The sequence below is a fragment of the Protopterus annectens genome, chromosome 6.part0 (assembly GCF_019279795.1).
Source record: "Protopterus annectens isolate FY-2018-M chromosome 6.part0, PAN1.0, whole genome shotgun sequence".
Classification (NCBI taxonomy): Eukaryota; Metazoa; Chordata; order Ceratodontiformes; family Protopteridae; genus Protopterus; species Protopterus annectens.
In genome coordinates, this window is record NC_056737.1 from 55432731 (window position 1) to 55447467 (window position 14737).

The window sequence follows — 14737 nt, forward strand, 5'->3', positions numbered from 1 at the left end:
GTACGGATGGAGGAAGGGAGGGAGTTCCATAGGCGTGCCAGAGCAAAGGACAGGAGGTTTTGTCCTGGAGGGCGAAGGGGTTTGTATAGTTCTATTAGGTTTTGGTTGTTAGATCTTAGGAGTCTTTCTGGGTGGTGCAATTTAAAGGCAGAGGAAAGGGAGGGACAGAGGGAGGGGTGAAAAATGAGTTTGTGTGCATAAGTAAGCTTAGCATAGGTGAGATAGTAGGGAAGTTCTAGCCAGTTTAGTTTGTGGAGAGATGCACAATGATGGGTTGATGATTTGTGGCTAGTGACAAATTTGACAATTTTGTTACAACAAGAGGAGAGTTTGGTCTTGAGATATCATTGTAGGTTTGTTAGGAGAGGGGCACCATAAAGGAGGGAAGGGATGAGGAATGTAGTAGAGAGAGTGAGCTTAGTAGATGTAGTGAGATATCGGTTATGTCGGTAAGAGCATGCCAGGTTTTGTGTGTTTTTTTATGTTTAGTTGTAGATGGGAACTGAATTTAAGCTGGTCATCGATGTGGACCAATTCTCCTTTTATTGAGCGTCCTTTGGAGAGGTGTGATTCTACGTAAACTTTCTGCTTCACAGTCGCAACATCAAATTGGCTTCATAAACATTTCTGGATTTGACAAGACTTCTAATTACACAACAACTAACTTTACCGAGCTTTGATGGGCGTTTTGTCACCAGCAGGCTTGCTTTGCCTACTCTAACATCTGTGTTCCAATTGGCTAAAGTCTTAGAATTGGAGCACAAGGGTGTCACGTTTTGACTTGTCACGTGACGGGCGAGCTACTACAAGCAGAAACGTTCATACGGAGTATATACCAAAGTGATTTTCTGCAAGAAAGGGTGCTGGCGATATTTCTCTTTTGGGAACTTCTCGATTGCAAAAGACTTAATCATGTTTGGCATGATAAAGAATAGCTTGTTTGGTGAATATGAGAACCGTCCATGTCAGATTCTGAACAGTGAGTCAAAGGTAGGAAGCAGAGCCTACGTTCACGGATTGTAGTGGTCATGCATCTTTTCACTTCAATGAAATTAAAAACTGACTGGCCAGCTTTCAGTTAAGTAAATGGGACATATCGGCGCCTTATAAGTGTGGGTGTAATGCTAGTGTTTCGAAAGAATAACATGTTAATCATTTGGAAGTATATATATTTTTTGTGTGTCAGTACTTGTGTGGAGTGCATGCTTGCCAGTCGTAAAACAGTTTTAGATGTAACCTCTCAACTGTACAGATTTTTGCCTCATATTTCTGGTCTCTTCCTTATAAAATTTGTGGTTTTCTGGCAAATCATTGAAGACCGAAGTCACTAAATAATAACAGTCGTATGCGTTTCAGACTTTATATCCTTTATATATATATATATATATATATATATATATATATATATAAAATACATAATTATATAAAACCTGTTCTAGCAACTTTCGAAGTTTATAGGAGCAATATTTAAATTATGTCCCTATTTTGGGCCTTTGTCCCCCTATTGTTTCTGGCTTTGTCCAGATTTCTTGCACCGAGAGGTTGAGAGGTATGTGTACCTTATTACGAGAAACGATCCTTATTCGGGATCCTAAAAAGTTCATGTTTCTCGAAGTTCCACTCTGAAAAGGTCTGTCATACTTTCAGTATTAATAATTTTTAAACTGATATCCATGGTAAATAGTAATGAATCGTATTACTTTATTAAAAGCACAATTTTTTTTAGTAAAAACATCACATTACAACCATCCTATGAGCTTCCCAGTTTAAGTTGTTGATATGTTCATAAGTGTTCCACAATTATGAGAGGTAGTGTTCCTCATTTTGGAGATGGGATTATTGACAGCTATCGTTGATATTGCATGTTTATTGAAGAGTAAAGGACTGGGCCGATGCTGCTCTTGGCAAACCATTATGTTCCAATGTAGCTGGAATGTACAATAGCCATCCCCAACCCTCTCTATGTTGCTGGCATGTACAGTAGCTAGTCCCCACCCTCTCTATGTAGCTGGCATGTACAGTAGCCAGTCCCCACCCTCTCTATGTAGCTGGCATGTACAGTAGCCAGTCCCCACCCTCTCTATGTAGCTGGCATGTACAGTAGCCAGCCCCCACCCTCTTTATGTAATCTACTGCTGAGAAGTATGGACAACAAAGTTTTTTGGCTTTTTGAAAGTTGTGGCTTATTTATTTGGTTTTCTTGGTCAGATTTTTTTATAGAGTTTGTAGTCAAGGAAGCCTAATAGTGATAATGTGCAGTAATGAGAAATATGTTTTGTAAGCAGTCAATCAATAACATAATCATAAATAATATACCTGTGTATATGAACAAACCAGGAATTTATGTTTGATTCTAGGGGTCCAGACAAGGTGAGATCAGGTTATAGCACACAGGTTGAGGCTTCATGTCCTAAACTAGCTGATGGTTAAGGTAGTTCCCTTACAGACACGAGGTGCAGGTTTGATTCTGACATGAGATTGTCGTCTAGGCTTAAAGCAGCCCATAAGGGTAGTTAGCCTAGTACTAACTTATGAACCTAAGTGCCCCCTAACAGCTGACATCCTATGCATCCACTTAGTGTGCCAGACTGGCCCTCACGAGTTTGCTGTCTAGCTTCTCTTCGTTTTATAACACTGTACTACCTGCATTAGCTGCCTGAAATCCTTTGCTAATTGGCTTTAGCTTTGCTTTATGTTGTGCTGTAAGTGCTAAGTAGCATTATTTTATAGAAATTGACTAAATGGGTTACTTAGATACACATTTAGTTTTTAATCCTGTGATTGTCTCTCTCTCTGTCTCACACACACATACACCCATCCACATTGATCAGTTTTTCTGTTAACACAGTGCCACACAACATTACCATCACAACTGAAAGATTATAATACGATATAATGTAATATATCACAACTGAAAGATTATAATACAATATAATGTAATATATCATATTATAATGTAAAATAATAAACACTCCAGTTTCTTGAGTTTTGTGCTATAAAAAGATAGGTAGTTATGTAGGTGTCTGTGTTCCAGTGCAATCTGCCTTCATTAATTGAGGTTTTGGCAGCTAGTAATAAAAAATAATGACTGAAGTGCAAGAATTTGTTAGTTGAGCAAAATGAAAGGAAGCACATTCAGATGTAAAGATACCCGTGTAATTTGTGATGTACAGTTTGTTTTGTCTGTGTATGGTGCATTATACAGTTTGAAATATGACCTGTAAAGATTTAGATGTCTTGATAGTAATTGGTAGGTTATAATGACTGCTGACAGTAAAATATCAGTAATTATTTGTTTTTGGATCAACTCTCTCCTTCATGTGGTAAGATTGTAGCTTGGTTGAACATGCAGAGGGTGCAATTTTGCTTGTTTTGTCATACAGTGTAGCTCTAATTCATTGTGAAACGCAATTGAAAGAGTTATCCACTGGCAAAACGCACCCTGAATGGTACTACTGTAATTATCCCCAGACCCACATTGTATCTCTATACCAGAATTTTGTTTTTAGCACCGTTAATATTTGAAATATCACAGCTGTGGAAGTTAACCAGTCTTCTTTTTGAGATTCTTATTGTCTACTGAACTGTAAGTAATAGTAAATGTTGAGTGTCAACATTAATTTGATTGTAGGGTTTTACGTTACAGTTGGTGTTTGGAACACCACATGATGAAAAGCATGCTATTTTTCAGCTTCAGCTAAGTCTTGCTTGTCTAGAACATAGTGCTTCAAGGTGCTTGTGTATTTAAAAAGGTACACGTGAAACCCATTAGTAAATCATACCCTGACTTGCATTAGTACAAGTGTACAATGAACTTAAATAATTGTGTTTTTTGTGTTATTTTCTGTTTGGTTTTACTGGTATTGTCTGTGCTCATGTGAGTTACGTATGACTGGAGACATTAGTACAAGTGTACAATGAACTTAAATAATTGTGTTTTTGTGTTATTTTCTGTTTGGTTTTACTGGTATTGTCTGTGGTCATGTGAGTTACGTATGACTGGAGACATTAGTACAAGTGTACAATGAACTTAAATAATTGTGTTTTTTGTGTTATTTTCTGTTTGGTTTTACTGGTATTGTCTGTGGTCATGTGAGTTACGTATGACTGGAGACATTACAGTATCTGTGAAAGCCATTGTGCATCTTCGTACTTAACTTTTTGACTTAATGGCATTGTATTTTTTCTGGCAGCCATTATATAACTTTTTTTTTTACTGTAGTTGTTATTTTTCCAAGTTTTTGCACTTTTTTATCTAGATTTATGCATTCTATAACAATATGAGGTGCTGTACTTCACAGATGTGTGCTCATTGTAATGAACACCCAGGCATGACTTTTGAGTTTTTAAATATTGCCTGACATATACTTGGATATGCATTATTGTATATTCACATGGACTCTTTTTCATACAGGTGACCATATTTTTATGAACTGAGATTCCCTAGTGCACTGTATTGGGTAATGGCTACTGTTTAAAATGACTTATGGTATATGTAACAGGTTCTGCACTTGGTGTTTATGACTGGGTGAGATGTTGAGCATAATTTTTGTTTAAATGGTAATGGGGGAAGTTAGATGGTACAAATCTTGTTAAAGCTGTGTTAATTTTAGGCAACCCATGGAATTGTTTTGAGTTGCATCATGCTTTATTGCCCCCATATCTCAAGTAATTCAGACGCGGCACATGTAGGTTGAATATGTTGGCTATGAGCGTCTCATGTGCTCAAGCTTAAGGCAGCACTCCTTATCTCTTTGGCTTACATAAATAAAGCCGTGACTATGTCCTGTATGACCCAAATTCAAGTAGTGCTTCAGGCAGGTAAGACTGGGTGTTAGTTGCTGATGTTGGCCTACCCATCTTTGGAGGAGGGAGTAGTGGTTTCAGTCAGACAGTTGCCACCATGCTTCTGAGGACTGCATGACATCAGCAAGGCCAGGACAGGGAACATAAGCTTGGTGATCCCAGGCTGGTGAAAGTAGGCCTCATTAGCTTGTGGGAGGAAGTATGCAGACACAGGGGGAAGGTGGCAGACTCCTCTGCAGATATTCATGTTAGCTGTCACGAGAGATTAGAACCTCAACTCAAACACCTTTATTACTGGGATGCAGGTGAAAGCACAGACTGCCTGGATGATGATCCCCCTTTTTTTTTTTTTGGCTGTCCACACTATGCTTGTTGGCACACACGGCAGCAAAAAGCATTCAGAAAAAAAGAGATGGAGACTTAGAATGCTATGTAGTTGTTTAGGAAAAGTCTGTATATGCTTCCCTCTGTGTCATATCAACATTTATAGTTTTAGGTGCTTTACGGGAGTGTTTTTTGGGGATCCTTGTTTCACTACACGGATATTCTGGGTTTTTCTGTGATTTTGATGATTATGTACCTTTTAATTTTGTTTTATATTCTTGTAGTTTGTAGATGTGATCCATGATTAAATAAATTATCAGTGGCACACCACATAGTGTTGTTGCCTTGCAGCAAGATGTCCTCCAGCTAGGGTGCCTTCTCTGCAGAGTCTGCATGTCTTCCTGCATTCACATGGGTTTTCCCTGGGTGCTCTGGTTTCTTCCCATATTCCAATGATATTCAGTAAGTGGATTGGACACTCTAAATTGGCCCTAGGCGTGGAAGAACATCTGTGGCAGGGCTAGCCACTTGGTGATGTGAACCTCGACCCCATGTGTAAAAATGGGAAAGGGGTTGTGGATGAATGGAGAGAATGAACTGTTAACCCATTGAGCACTACTCCCCATGGACCACAAGGTACACTATGTGAACTGCAGATATAGTGGGAGCTTAGAATTATGCAAGCAAAAATGTTTAAAAACTGGTATTGCTGTCTGACTTGTGTAGTGGTAGTGCTGAGCTTTTTGGGGTGACTTTCAGGCAGGCAGCTCTGGAACAATAGACTGAAGATTTCAGACTAAAACAAAGTTATGAAAGCTACAAGAGATCGAAATTGAAACAGCTGAAACTCGGTAACATGAAATGTACCGAATGTATAAATAAATGCAAAGAGAAAACGTTAATTTTAATACACTTAATAAAAATAGAATTTTTGCAAGGGGGCAAGCTTCTGGTACATAACCTCCCTTAAATACAGATACTAAATCCAAAGCTGAACAACCCTGTTTCACGGGGATATTAGCATAGATGCATGTTTAGATTCTTTGTCTAAGTTCATACACTGTTTCAGTGTAGCTAGATAGTTTTTATCAGTACGGAGACAGAGATTTGAGGCAGTGTTTTTTTTCTAATGAGTTTTGCTTCCCTGTTGTTTTGTTTATAATGAATAAAACAACTCTGCCATTGCCTTAATCAAGTATAACTGTGCCAGTGTTTTTGACTTTTGGCTTCAAAGGCTTTGTATGTGCCCTTCCCCCACTTTGTAGTTAACTGTATTTTGAGTCTGTGAACATAAAGGAAAAGTATAACATGGTTATGTACTTAACTTTTATCATTGCAGATTTTTTAATAACCCTTGAATAACTCTTTCTTTTCAGGTTATGGGTGTTTGCTTGAGGGAGGGTTAAGCCAATTTAAAAAAAAAAAGAAAACTTTTTATCATATGAACAGAAAACATACTGGTCTGGATTTGCATTCACTGATAAACTGAAGTGTTGTAGCCACTCCTTGTGCAAGTCATCCAAAGGATATCTGCATGTGCTCACTGTGAGTTTGCTAAACTTCCACTGCTAGGCATACTCCAAATGCAGTTGGAGGGGCAAGCTTTACTTGTGGATTTTTGCCTTTTATAAGCCATTCCTCACTGTGAAGAAAATATAGATAAGATATTTTGGTGGTTATTCATGGGAATCTCTTGTTTGTTTGTTAACCAGGTGAATTGGTTGGTCAGAGAACCTTTTCAGCCACGGCTGGCTGTAAGACAGTAAGAATTTTACAGTACTATTCTCGCTTGTTACCTATGTAAATCAGAGTATTATTGAAGTCATGTCAGGGAATTACATACAGAACGTATTTATTTATTGACATTTGATTATTATTTATTTATTGACGTTACACGTCTTCTGACGTTCTACACACTGATGTAGTGAGCAACACACAGGATCATAGGAGGGTGCCAGTCTAACAACCCCAGGGCCTTTGCAAGTCTAGCCAAGTTCAACCCGTGTTCCCAAGGGTGTCTGGTTCAAGCAGACACTAAAATCAGCCCCTGTTGCCCCTATCCAAGAGTGACACAAGTGGAACCTCTGGGTTGAATTTCTGGTTACCCATCCAATCGTCCAAATTATGCTTAAATAGGGCCAACGTGGGGCTTCATTTAACATGAAGAGGACGCTTGTTCCAAAGGTGGGACAACCTCTGTGAGAAAAATCTGTCTCTCCAGCAAGTTCTGTTGATGTCGCATACCAGGGCCATAGAGCGAGAGAGAGTGATCATAGGTTCATAGGTTCATACTAGGCTATCTGCCCAAGGGCATTTATAAGCCTAGCCCATAGTTATTTGGCTTTCGCCACCCCTTTAGTTTGAATAAAACTATGCCTATTATTTTGCTGTGCCTCTGTCAAGCAGTGACACTGAAGTAATCCCTGGGGTATATCTGCGATCCCCCATCCATTGGTCAAGATTCAGTGTGCCATTTAACTTGCAAATGTGCAACATTTCTATTAAAACTGGGTCAGAGATTGCTCTATATGCAAGGCAAAGGTTGCCTCTGTGCAGTCTCTATGACAGAGTTAAGTGACAATGATTTTAGTCTGTCTGCATAAGACAAATCTCAAAGAGCCTGAATTTTCTTTGTAAGGAGCCTTTGTGGTCTCTCCAATTGCTGTAGGTGTTTGGAAAGGAACATACCAAAGGGAGCATTCTACTCTATTATTGGCCTGATGAGGCAACAGTACAGGGAGGTTATAACCTCTTTTTTTTTTTTTTTTTTTCTGGAGGCAATACCCTTAGTTATGAGAGGTGCAGTATAAAATGCTCTTCTTTCCACTGTGGAGACATGGTGATCGAAGTTAAGGTTTCTGTCGACCTGTGTGCCCAGATCTCTCACCACTGACTGTGTGCATAGGCCATTGCTATTGATGTGCTAGTTTGCAGGAACATCACCGTTGCTGAAGGGGATGATGATGCTTTTTTTTTTTTTTTTTTTTTTGCATTAAGTTTAAGACCATGACTTTGGCACCAGTCATTAGTCTGCATAAGACCTTCTTGAAGGATGTTGACATCTCTAGAGGTTTCAGTGATCACGCCCAGTTTGCAGTCATCAGCAAATGTTGTCAGTCACAGTCCTTTAGTTTTAGCCAGTACTTCATAGAAGAAGATTCCAAACAGTAGGCGTCCCAGAACCGATCCCTGTGGAACACCACTGGTTACAGGTCTGCTGGAGGAGGAGGAGCCCCCTATTTTGACTCTTGGTTCTACCAGTGAGTCAATTTGCAACTCACCCAGCAGTATATGAGTCAGTACCTAGCTGAGTGAGTTTATCAATAATGCCTGAATGGGGGATTGTGTCAAAGGCCTTGGCTAAGTCTAGGTAGGCCGTATGCACAGATTTGCCCTCGTCTAGGGCTTTGGTGACTGTCTAAAAGTCCACCAGGTTTAACAGGCATGATCTCCCCTTGACAAAGCCAAACTGGGTGGGGTCCAGCATTTGGAGATTTCCTATATCGTTGTTAATAAGGTCCATGATGATTCGTTCTATGGCCTTTCATGTAAGGCTGGTAGGGCTAATGGGTCTGTAGTTCCCAGGGTCTGTGTATGCACCCCCTTTGTGCAAAGGGATGACTGTAGCTGTTTTCCATTCCGCTGGTACAAAAACAGTGCTTAGGCTGTGATTGAAAAGCGTGCCCAATGGTGATGCTAATTCCTGTTCTATCCCATGTAGAACACAGCCCGGGATGTTGTCTGGTCACATAGAGGCTGTATTTTTAGCCTTTGAGAGGGCATTTTAAGACCTGCTCCTCAGAGATACTAGGTGGGAGACTGGTGTTAGAGATGTTTTGGGGGTATATGTGGTGGGGACAGTTTTCACTGAACCTGTCAGCCAGCAGGTTTCCTGTAGCCACAGGTTTTGTATATGTAGTACCATTAACTATGAGTTCAGCGCAAATCTAGGCCTTACCTTTGAGGCTACATATGTACTAAAGAATGCCTTGTGGTTATCCTTGGGGAAGCTAATTTAGATTTCTAGTTAGTTTTGCAGGATTTAACTAGGAGTCTTATTTGCTTGTTTAAGTTGAGGAGGGAGTGTTTCCAGTTTTGAGACCGTTCCTTCCTAGTTTCAGACAGCAATTTCTTTCTCCTGTTGTATAGCTTATTAATGGCAGTTATCCATCAGGCAGGTTTGTTTTTCCTTGAAGATCTTGCTTTGGTTCTATCAGGTACAGCAGAGTCAATACATTTGTACAGGTGTTCATATAAAGCATTGGTGTATAAATCAGCATAGGTGTCTGTTCAGTGGGAAGAGTGGTATGAAGCTATTTATGCTGTCACGTAAGAGGTTGTAATTGGCCTTGAAGTTTTTAGTCTAGTTGTTGGTAAGGGGTGGTCTTGTATTATAGTTACTTCCAGCAAGATTGATTTGTGGTGAGATCTCACCAGGGATGGCCACACACTGGGGGTGGTGTAGCAGTCTTCCATGTTGGTGAGCACCAGATCCAGGATGTTTGAGCCCCTGGTGGGTGTGTCAACCAGCTGGTCCAGGGCATTGGAGTTAACGAAGTCCAGGGAACCTTTGGGCAAGTGAGTTGGAACACATATAAATTTATCCAGTCAGTGGATGGGTAAGTCACTCAAAGCCAAGGTGTTTGGTTCTATCTTGATTGACTCGAGTAGATCCAAGTAGGCTGAGTGGATGCCCTGATTCATGAAGGGGGTCCTATAGCTGGTAATGAGCAGAAGAGGGGTCTTACCTAAAGTCAGATTGATAATACCATAAGATTTTGAAACATATTTTTGAAATATGTGTGCATGTAGAATACAGAGAGTTTTAGATACATTGTTGTTGGCTGCATAATATCAATTCTACATACAGAAGTAATTTGTAGACTTGCATTCTGAAGTATGTACATATGCACTATATTTGAAGAATATCTGTAAGAGGTTTTGTTCTCGGACTGAAAACATCATAGAGCACAATACTTGAACAGAGCTGGGATGTGTAATAGCAATTAAATAGTAACATTGTCTTAGTCTGTTAGAAAGTCCACTCTGAATTATTAAGGCAGAGTGAATGAACTCTTATTGGAGCTGTGAGGAAGTACAGAGAGCTCCATGATTGCTCAGAATTATGTGATAGTTTTCTAGTTTCCCATTCTTATAGCAGTGCACATTAGGGATTTTTTAGGAATAACTGCCAGAAAGATGTAATTTGAGGTATGTCTGTTTACTGGGGTAGTGTATTGATCATAGCTGACAATTTTCAAACACAGCCAGGGTGAAGAAATTGCACTTAATACATAGATTACAGAGCAGAGAATCACCAGCAGTATTCTGTGCTCTACATGGTCGCACGAGCAGTTAATTTATGGCCAAGAAGCAGCAGAAAAATACTACAAGAGTGTCCTTTTGTATTATTGTTGCAGTGTCCTACAAGAAGGGATGTCCTGTCCAGGGCAGCCCGACGGGCGGCCGGTATGTAAAAACCTAAAGAAGATTGTGCATGCACTCTCTATCATATTTATGCTTCCTGCACAGAAAGCAGGACATAAAAGGGACATATGGACGCAACTGGATAGAACGTCTTTGCTGCCAGACTGAATGCCATCTTTGCCAGTTGGTCTGAATGCCTTGTTGCTGTACTGAATATGTAGCAACACCAGATAAGTGCCATGTTTTTTTTTTTTTTTTTTTTTTTTTACTTTACTTTTCTTGGTCTTGTATTGTATTTTATCTTACTACCTAGATTTTTTGGGTGCTTCCCACAGCCATACTTCTTGTAGTATCTGTAAGGCATTTGAGCCTAAGACACTTGGAAGCTGTTTGTCTTCCCTAGCCATTTATCTTGAAAACCAGCAGCTTAAATAGTTAGCCCAGTGTACCTTGCAGAATCCTTTAACCATGAGATACTCCTGCTATGTAAAAAGACCAAGAAGTCTCGGCCAGATTCTTTGGCTGTCTAGTCTCCACTGGATGGCTCTGTAAAAGCAGATATACCAAACACCCTAATACTGGGTGATTTCAACTACCCTGCCATTAACTGGGAAAACTATTTGGGTACCAGCTCCTTTTCCCAACGGTTCTTGGAATTCATAAATTCCAACGCCCTGGATCAATGAATCCATTGTCCCACCAGGGGCTCCAATATCCTAGACCTGGTCATTACCAGCATGGGAGATAGATGCTCCACACCAGTGATCACCCCCTCATTGGTCAGGTCTGACCATAAGCAAATCACCCTTGACATCCACATCCCACCCCCACCCCCCCAGTAAGGAAACCTCCGTAAAAAACTTCTCCAAAGCCAACTTCGTGCTACTGAAGTCAGAAGTGACAAACTTCATGACACCCATGCAGACGGGATCTGAATGTTCGACTGCAGAATCCTACACTAAGGCACTGTATGAGCACATCCACTCGTGCATGAATCGTGCCATCCCAAATGGAACCAAGATGCTCTCCTCCAAAAAAGGAAGCCAATCTGGTGGTCCCCTGCTATAAACAAACTATACAACAGAAGGAAGAAACTGTTGCAGAAAAGAGGAAAATCCCAGGATGCAAAAAAACTCCCTCACTAGCCTCCGTAAGAAGCTGAGATACCTCATAAAATCCTCAAAAGCTAAGCTAGTTACTAAAGTAAAATTGCCAAGGATCCCAAAGACAGCTACAAGGCATTCTATAGTTATGTCAAGAATCTAAATGGCAATGCTCAGATCTGCTCTGAGCTTTTAACAGAATGGCATTAAAAATCGATTTAGTGCCAACTTCACCCCCCTCTCAACCCCTAAAGGGCCTATCTCAATACCAAAAGATTGCCACGTTCTGGTAATTATGGCCACACAGGCAGAAACCACACTCTCCAAAGCTAAGAATACAGCATCCATGGGACCAGATGACATCCCAGGCTATGTACTACATGAACTACAAAATGAGCTGGCACCTCATCTAAGTGTTATGTTTAGTCAAAGCCTCACCTCAGGCTTCATGCCCACTGAGTGGCGCACAGCTTCAGTTATCCCACTCCACAAGGGAGGATCCACCTTGGATCCCGGGGACTACTGTGCCATCAGTCTGACGAGCCTGATCTGCAGGGGCATGGAAAGCATTATCATGGAACTTATAAACAAAGACATTGGCAATCTTCAAACACTGGAACCCACCCAGTTTGGGTTTGTGAAGGGCCGATCTTGTCTCCTGAACATGACTGACTTCTTCGAATCAGTCTCCAGAGCTGTGGACGAGGGTAAGGCGGTCCACACAGCCTCTCTGGACCTCTCCAAGGCCTTCAACACTATCCCCCACTCTGGAATCGTAGATAAACTTACTAAGCTGGGCATAAATTCCTGCGTCACTCCGATGGGTTGCCAACTGGCTTACTGACAGAACCCAGACTGTAAATGTAGCCGACTCCAAATCCAGCTCCAGACAAGTGCAAACTGGGAGCCATTATTGAATCCCCAAATTATGGGGATATTCTACAAAAGGGCCTTACAGAAACAGATGCCTGGTACCAGAGCCATGGGCTCATGCTTAATGCCAAGAAATGTATAGTTATCACCTTTGGAAAAAAACATGTACCCATGAATTACCTCATAGGTGGCAGTACACTAAACATCAAAAGTGTGATGAGAGACTTAGGGACACAGGTGGACAGTGGTCTCACTTTCGATAATCACATCGCCACAACAGTCAGAAAATCCTTCTATGTGGCACACCTCATCACTAAGGGCTTTTCATCCAGAAAAAAGGAGGTCATTGTCCCACTGTACTCATCCCTCATTAGACACATTATAGAGTATAATGCCTCCATTTGGTATGTACCCCACAAGACATCTGCAACAGCTGGAAAGGCCGCAGAAATACCTCACTAAAAGAATCACATGCCTAAAGTTGATGCCATATGATGACCGTCTAAAAAAAACTCCAGCTATATTCTGTGGCATATCTACTCAGAGGTGATCTCTGCTTAACATACAAGGCCATGTCAAACCCTGAGCTGTTGGACATGCTCCACTTAAAGAAAACCCAATCCCTCAGAGCCACATGCTCCAGGGATCTAAACCTTGTCATCACAATGAACAACATGCTGGAGGGATAGGTTACTGACCCAGAGAGTCCCATTACTCTGGACTAAACTGCCCATGCATGTCAAGCAGAGTGCCTCCTTGGCCCTCTTCAAAAGGAACCTTGATGATTAGATGGGAGATAGGAAATTCACTCTGGGGATCATGGGGATCATGTCAGTCGCCCTGCTAGACAGGGGTCCAGAGAAGTAAATATTGTGGGGATCATGGGGATCATGTCAGTCGCCCTGCTAGACAGGGGTCCAGAGAAGTAAATATTGTGGGAAGAAATATCCAGGGAATTGTTATGGCTAGACTTTAATAGGCCCTTGGGCCGATAGCCTAGTACCAACCTATGAACCTATAATAGCTTTGTAGGTTATTTGGCATCCACGTTTGATTCCTGTGCCGCGACGGATCCATCTTTTCGCACGTCCGCTGAGGCTTTGCAGGCATCTGCCCTGGACATTGAGGGGAACCACCATTGATTATCTGAGCATTCTAGAGGGATTCTGCAGATATTGTTCCAGGCTCTTATCAAATCTTGCCAAAAGTAGGAACCTCCAGTTTTTGTTAGGACTGATTTCCCTTCTAAAAAATGACAAAAGTTGAAGCTTGTCTTGGTCTGTCTTATCGATCCTCAAAGGGAATGTCAGGGTTTACGCATGGCTTTTTGTCTGCCTTAATGGCCCTAAAGCCTCCTCAAGGGGGTTTCTGTATTCTCTCCTCCTTGGATCCCTACCCATACTAAATGGAGTAGGGAACCAGATTCCTCGCATGAGGATTCAGTGCCTGGTGAGGGGTCTTTTTCCTATTCTTCACAGATGCCTTCTCCTTTGGCTTTTGGTTCTGATGAAGAGGACTCTTAGCCCTGAATCTTCTTCCTAGGAATTGTCCTTTGGGGACATAATTGCTAGGATGATGGAATTCTTTAAGTGGAATTCTTCTGAAGTGTCTGATATTCAGAGAAGATATTATGAGTTGCTTCAGGTGAATATTCTAAATCATCGGCAGTTCCTTCTGTGTTGGCTGCCTTGTTAGACACTTTCATTGCTGCTTCCAAGTCTCCTGATTCTCATCCTCCTAAAAAAACTGATAGGTCCTGTAAGATCCCTGAGGATTGTCAGTTTTTATTTAAATCTCCTGCTCATCCTGCTGTGGTGTCAATCTCTTCTTACACACCTTCTAAACTTTTGCCGTCTGCCAAACTTTTGCCTTCTGGTAAAGATACTAGGGCAATTGAGAGGATTGGCAAGAAAGTTTACATCGCTTCTGCTTTGGCCTTTAGGGCTATTACCAGGCCCATATGACAGGATATACTCTGGCCTTGATTGCTCAGGCTTGTGAGGTTATCTCTGATTTCCCTGATTCTGAAGGCAAATTCTGTGCCTTATCTTTTTTAGTGTAGCTGTGATGCTGATGCTTCTTCTAGGGCTGTGACTTTTGGGCCCATCACTAGGTGTTATTGTTTGGTTTCGTCTCCAATCTCTATCTAAGGACATTAAGGCCAAGTTTACCTGAGTACATTAAGGCCAAGTTGTTGGATGCTC

The 14737-nt window shown here is 41.2% G+C and overlaps 1 protein-coding gene across 1 annotated transcript in view; it reads left to right on the top strand.

Annotated features, from left to right (window-relative positions):
• Nucleotides 1–777: 777 nt before the first annotated feature.
• Nucleotides 778–14737, top strand: part of HEBP1 (heme binding protein 1) — a 296309-nt gene continuing 282349 nt past the window's right edge. Inside the window, exon 1 of the mRNA XM_044073845.1 lies at nt 778–990. Within this exon, the coding sequence (XP_043929780.1) occupies nt 913–990 (78 nt within the window). The 5' untranslated portion in view covers nt 778–912. The remainder of the gene's footprint in view (nt 991–14737) is intronic.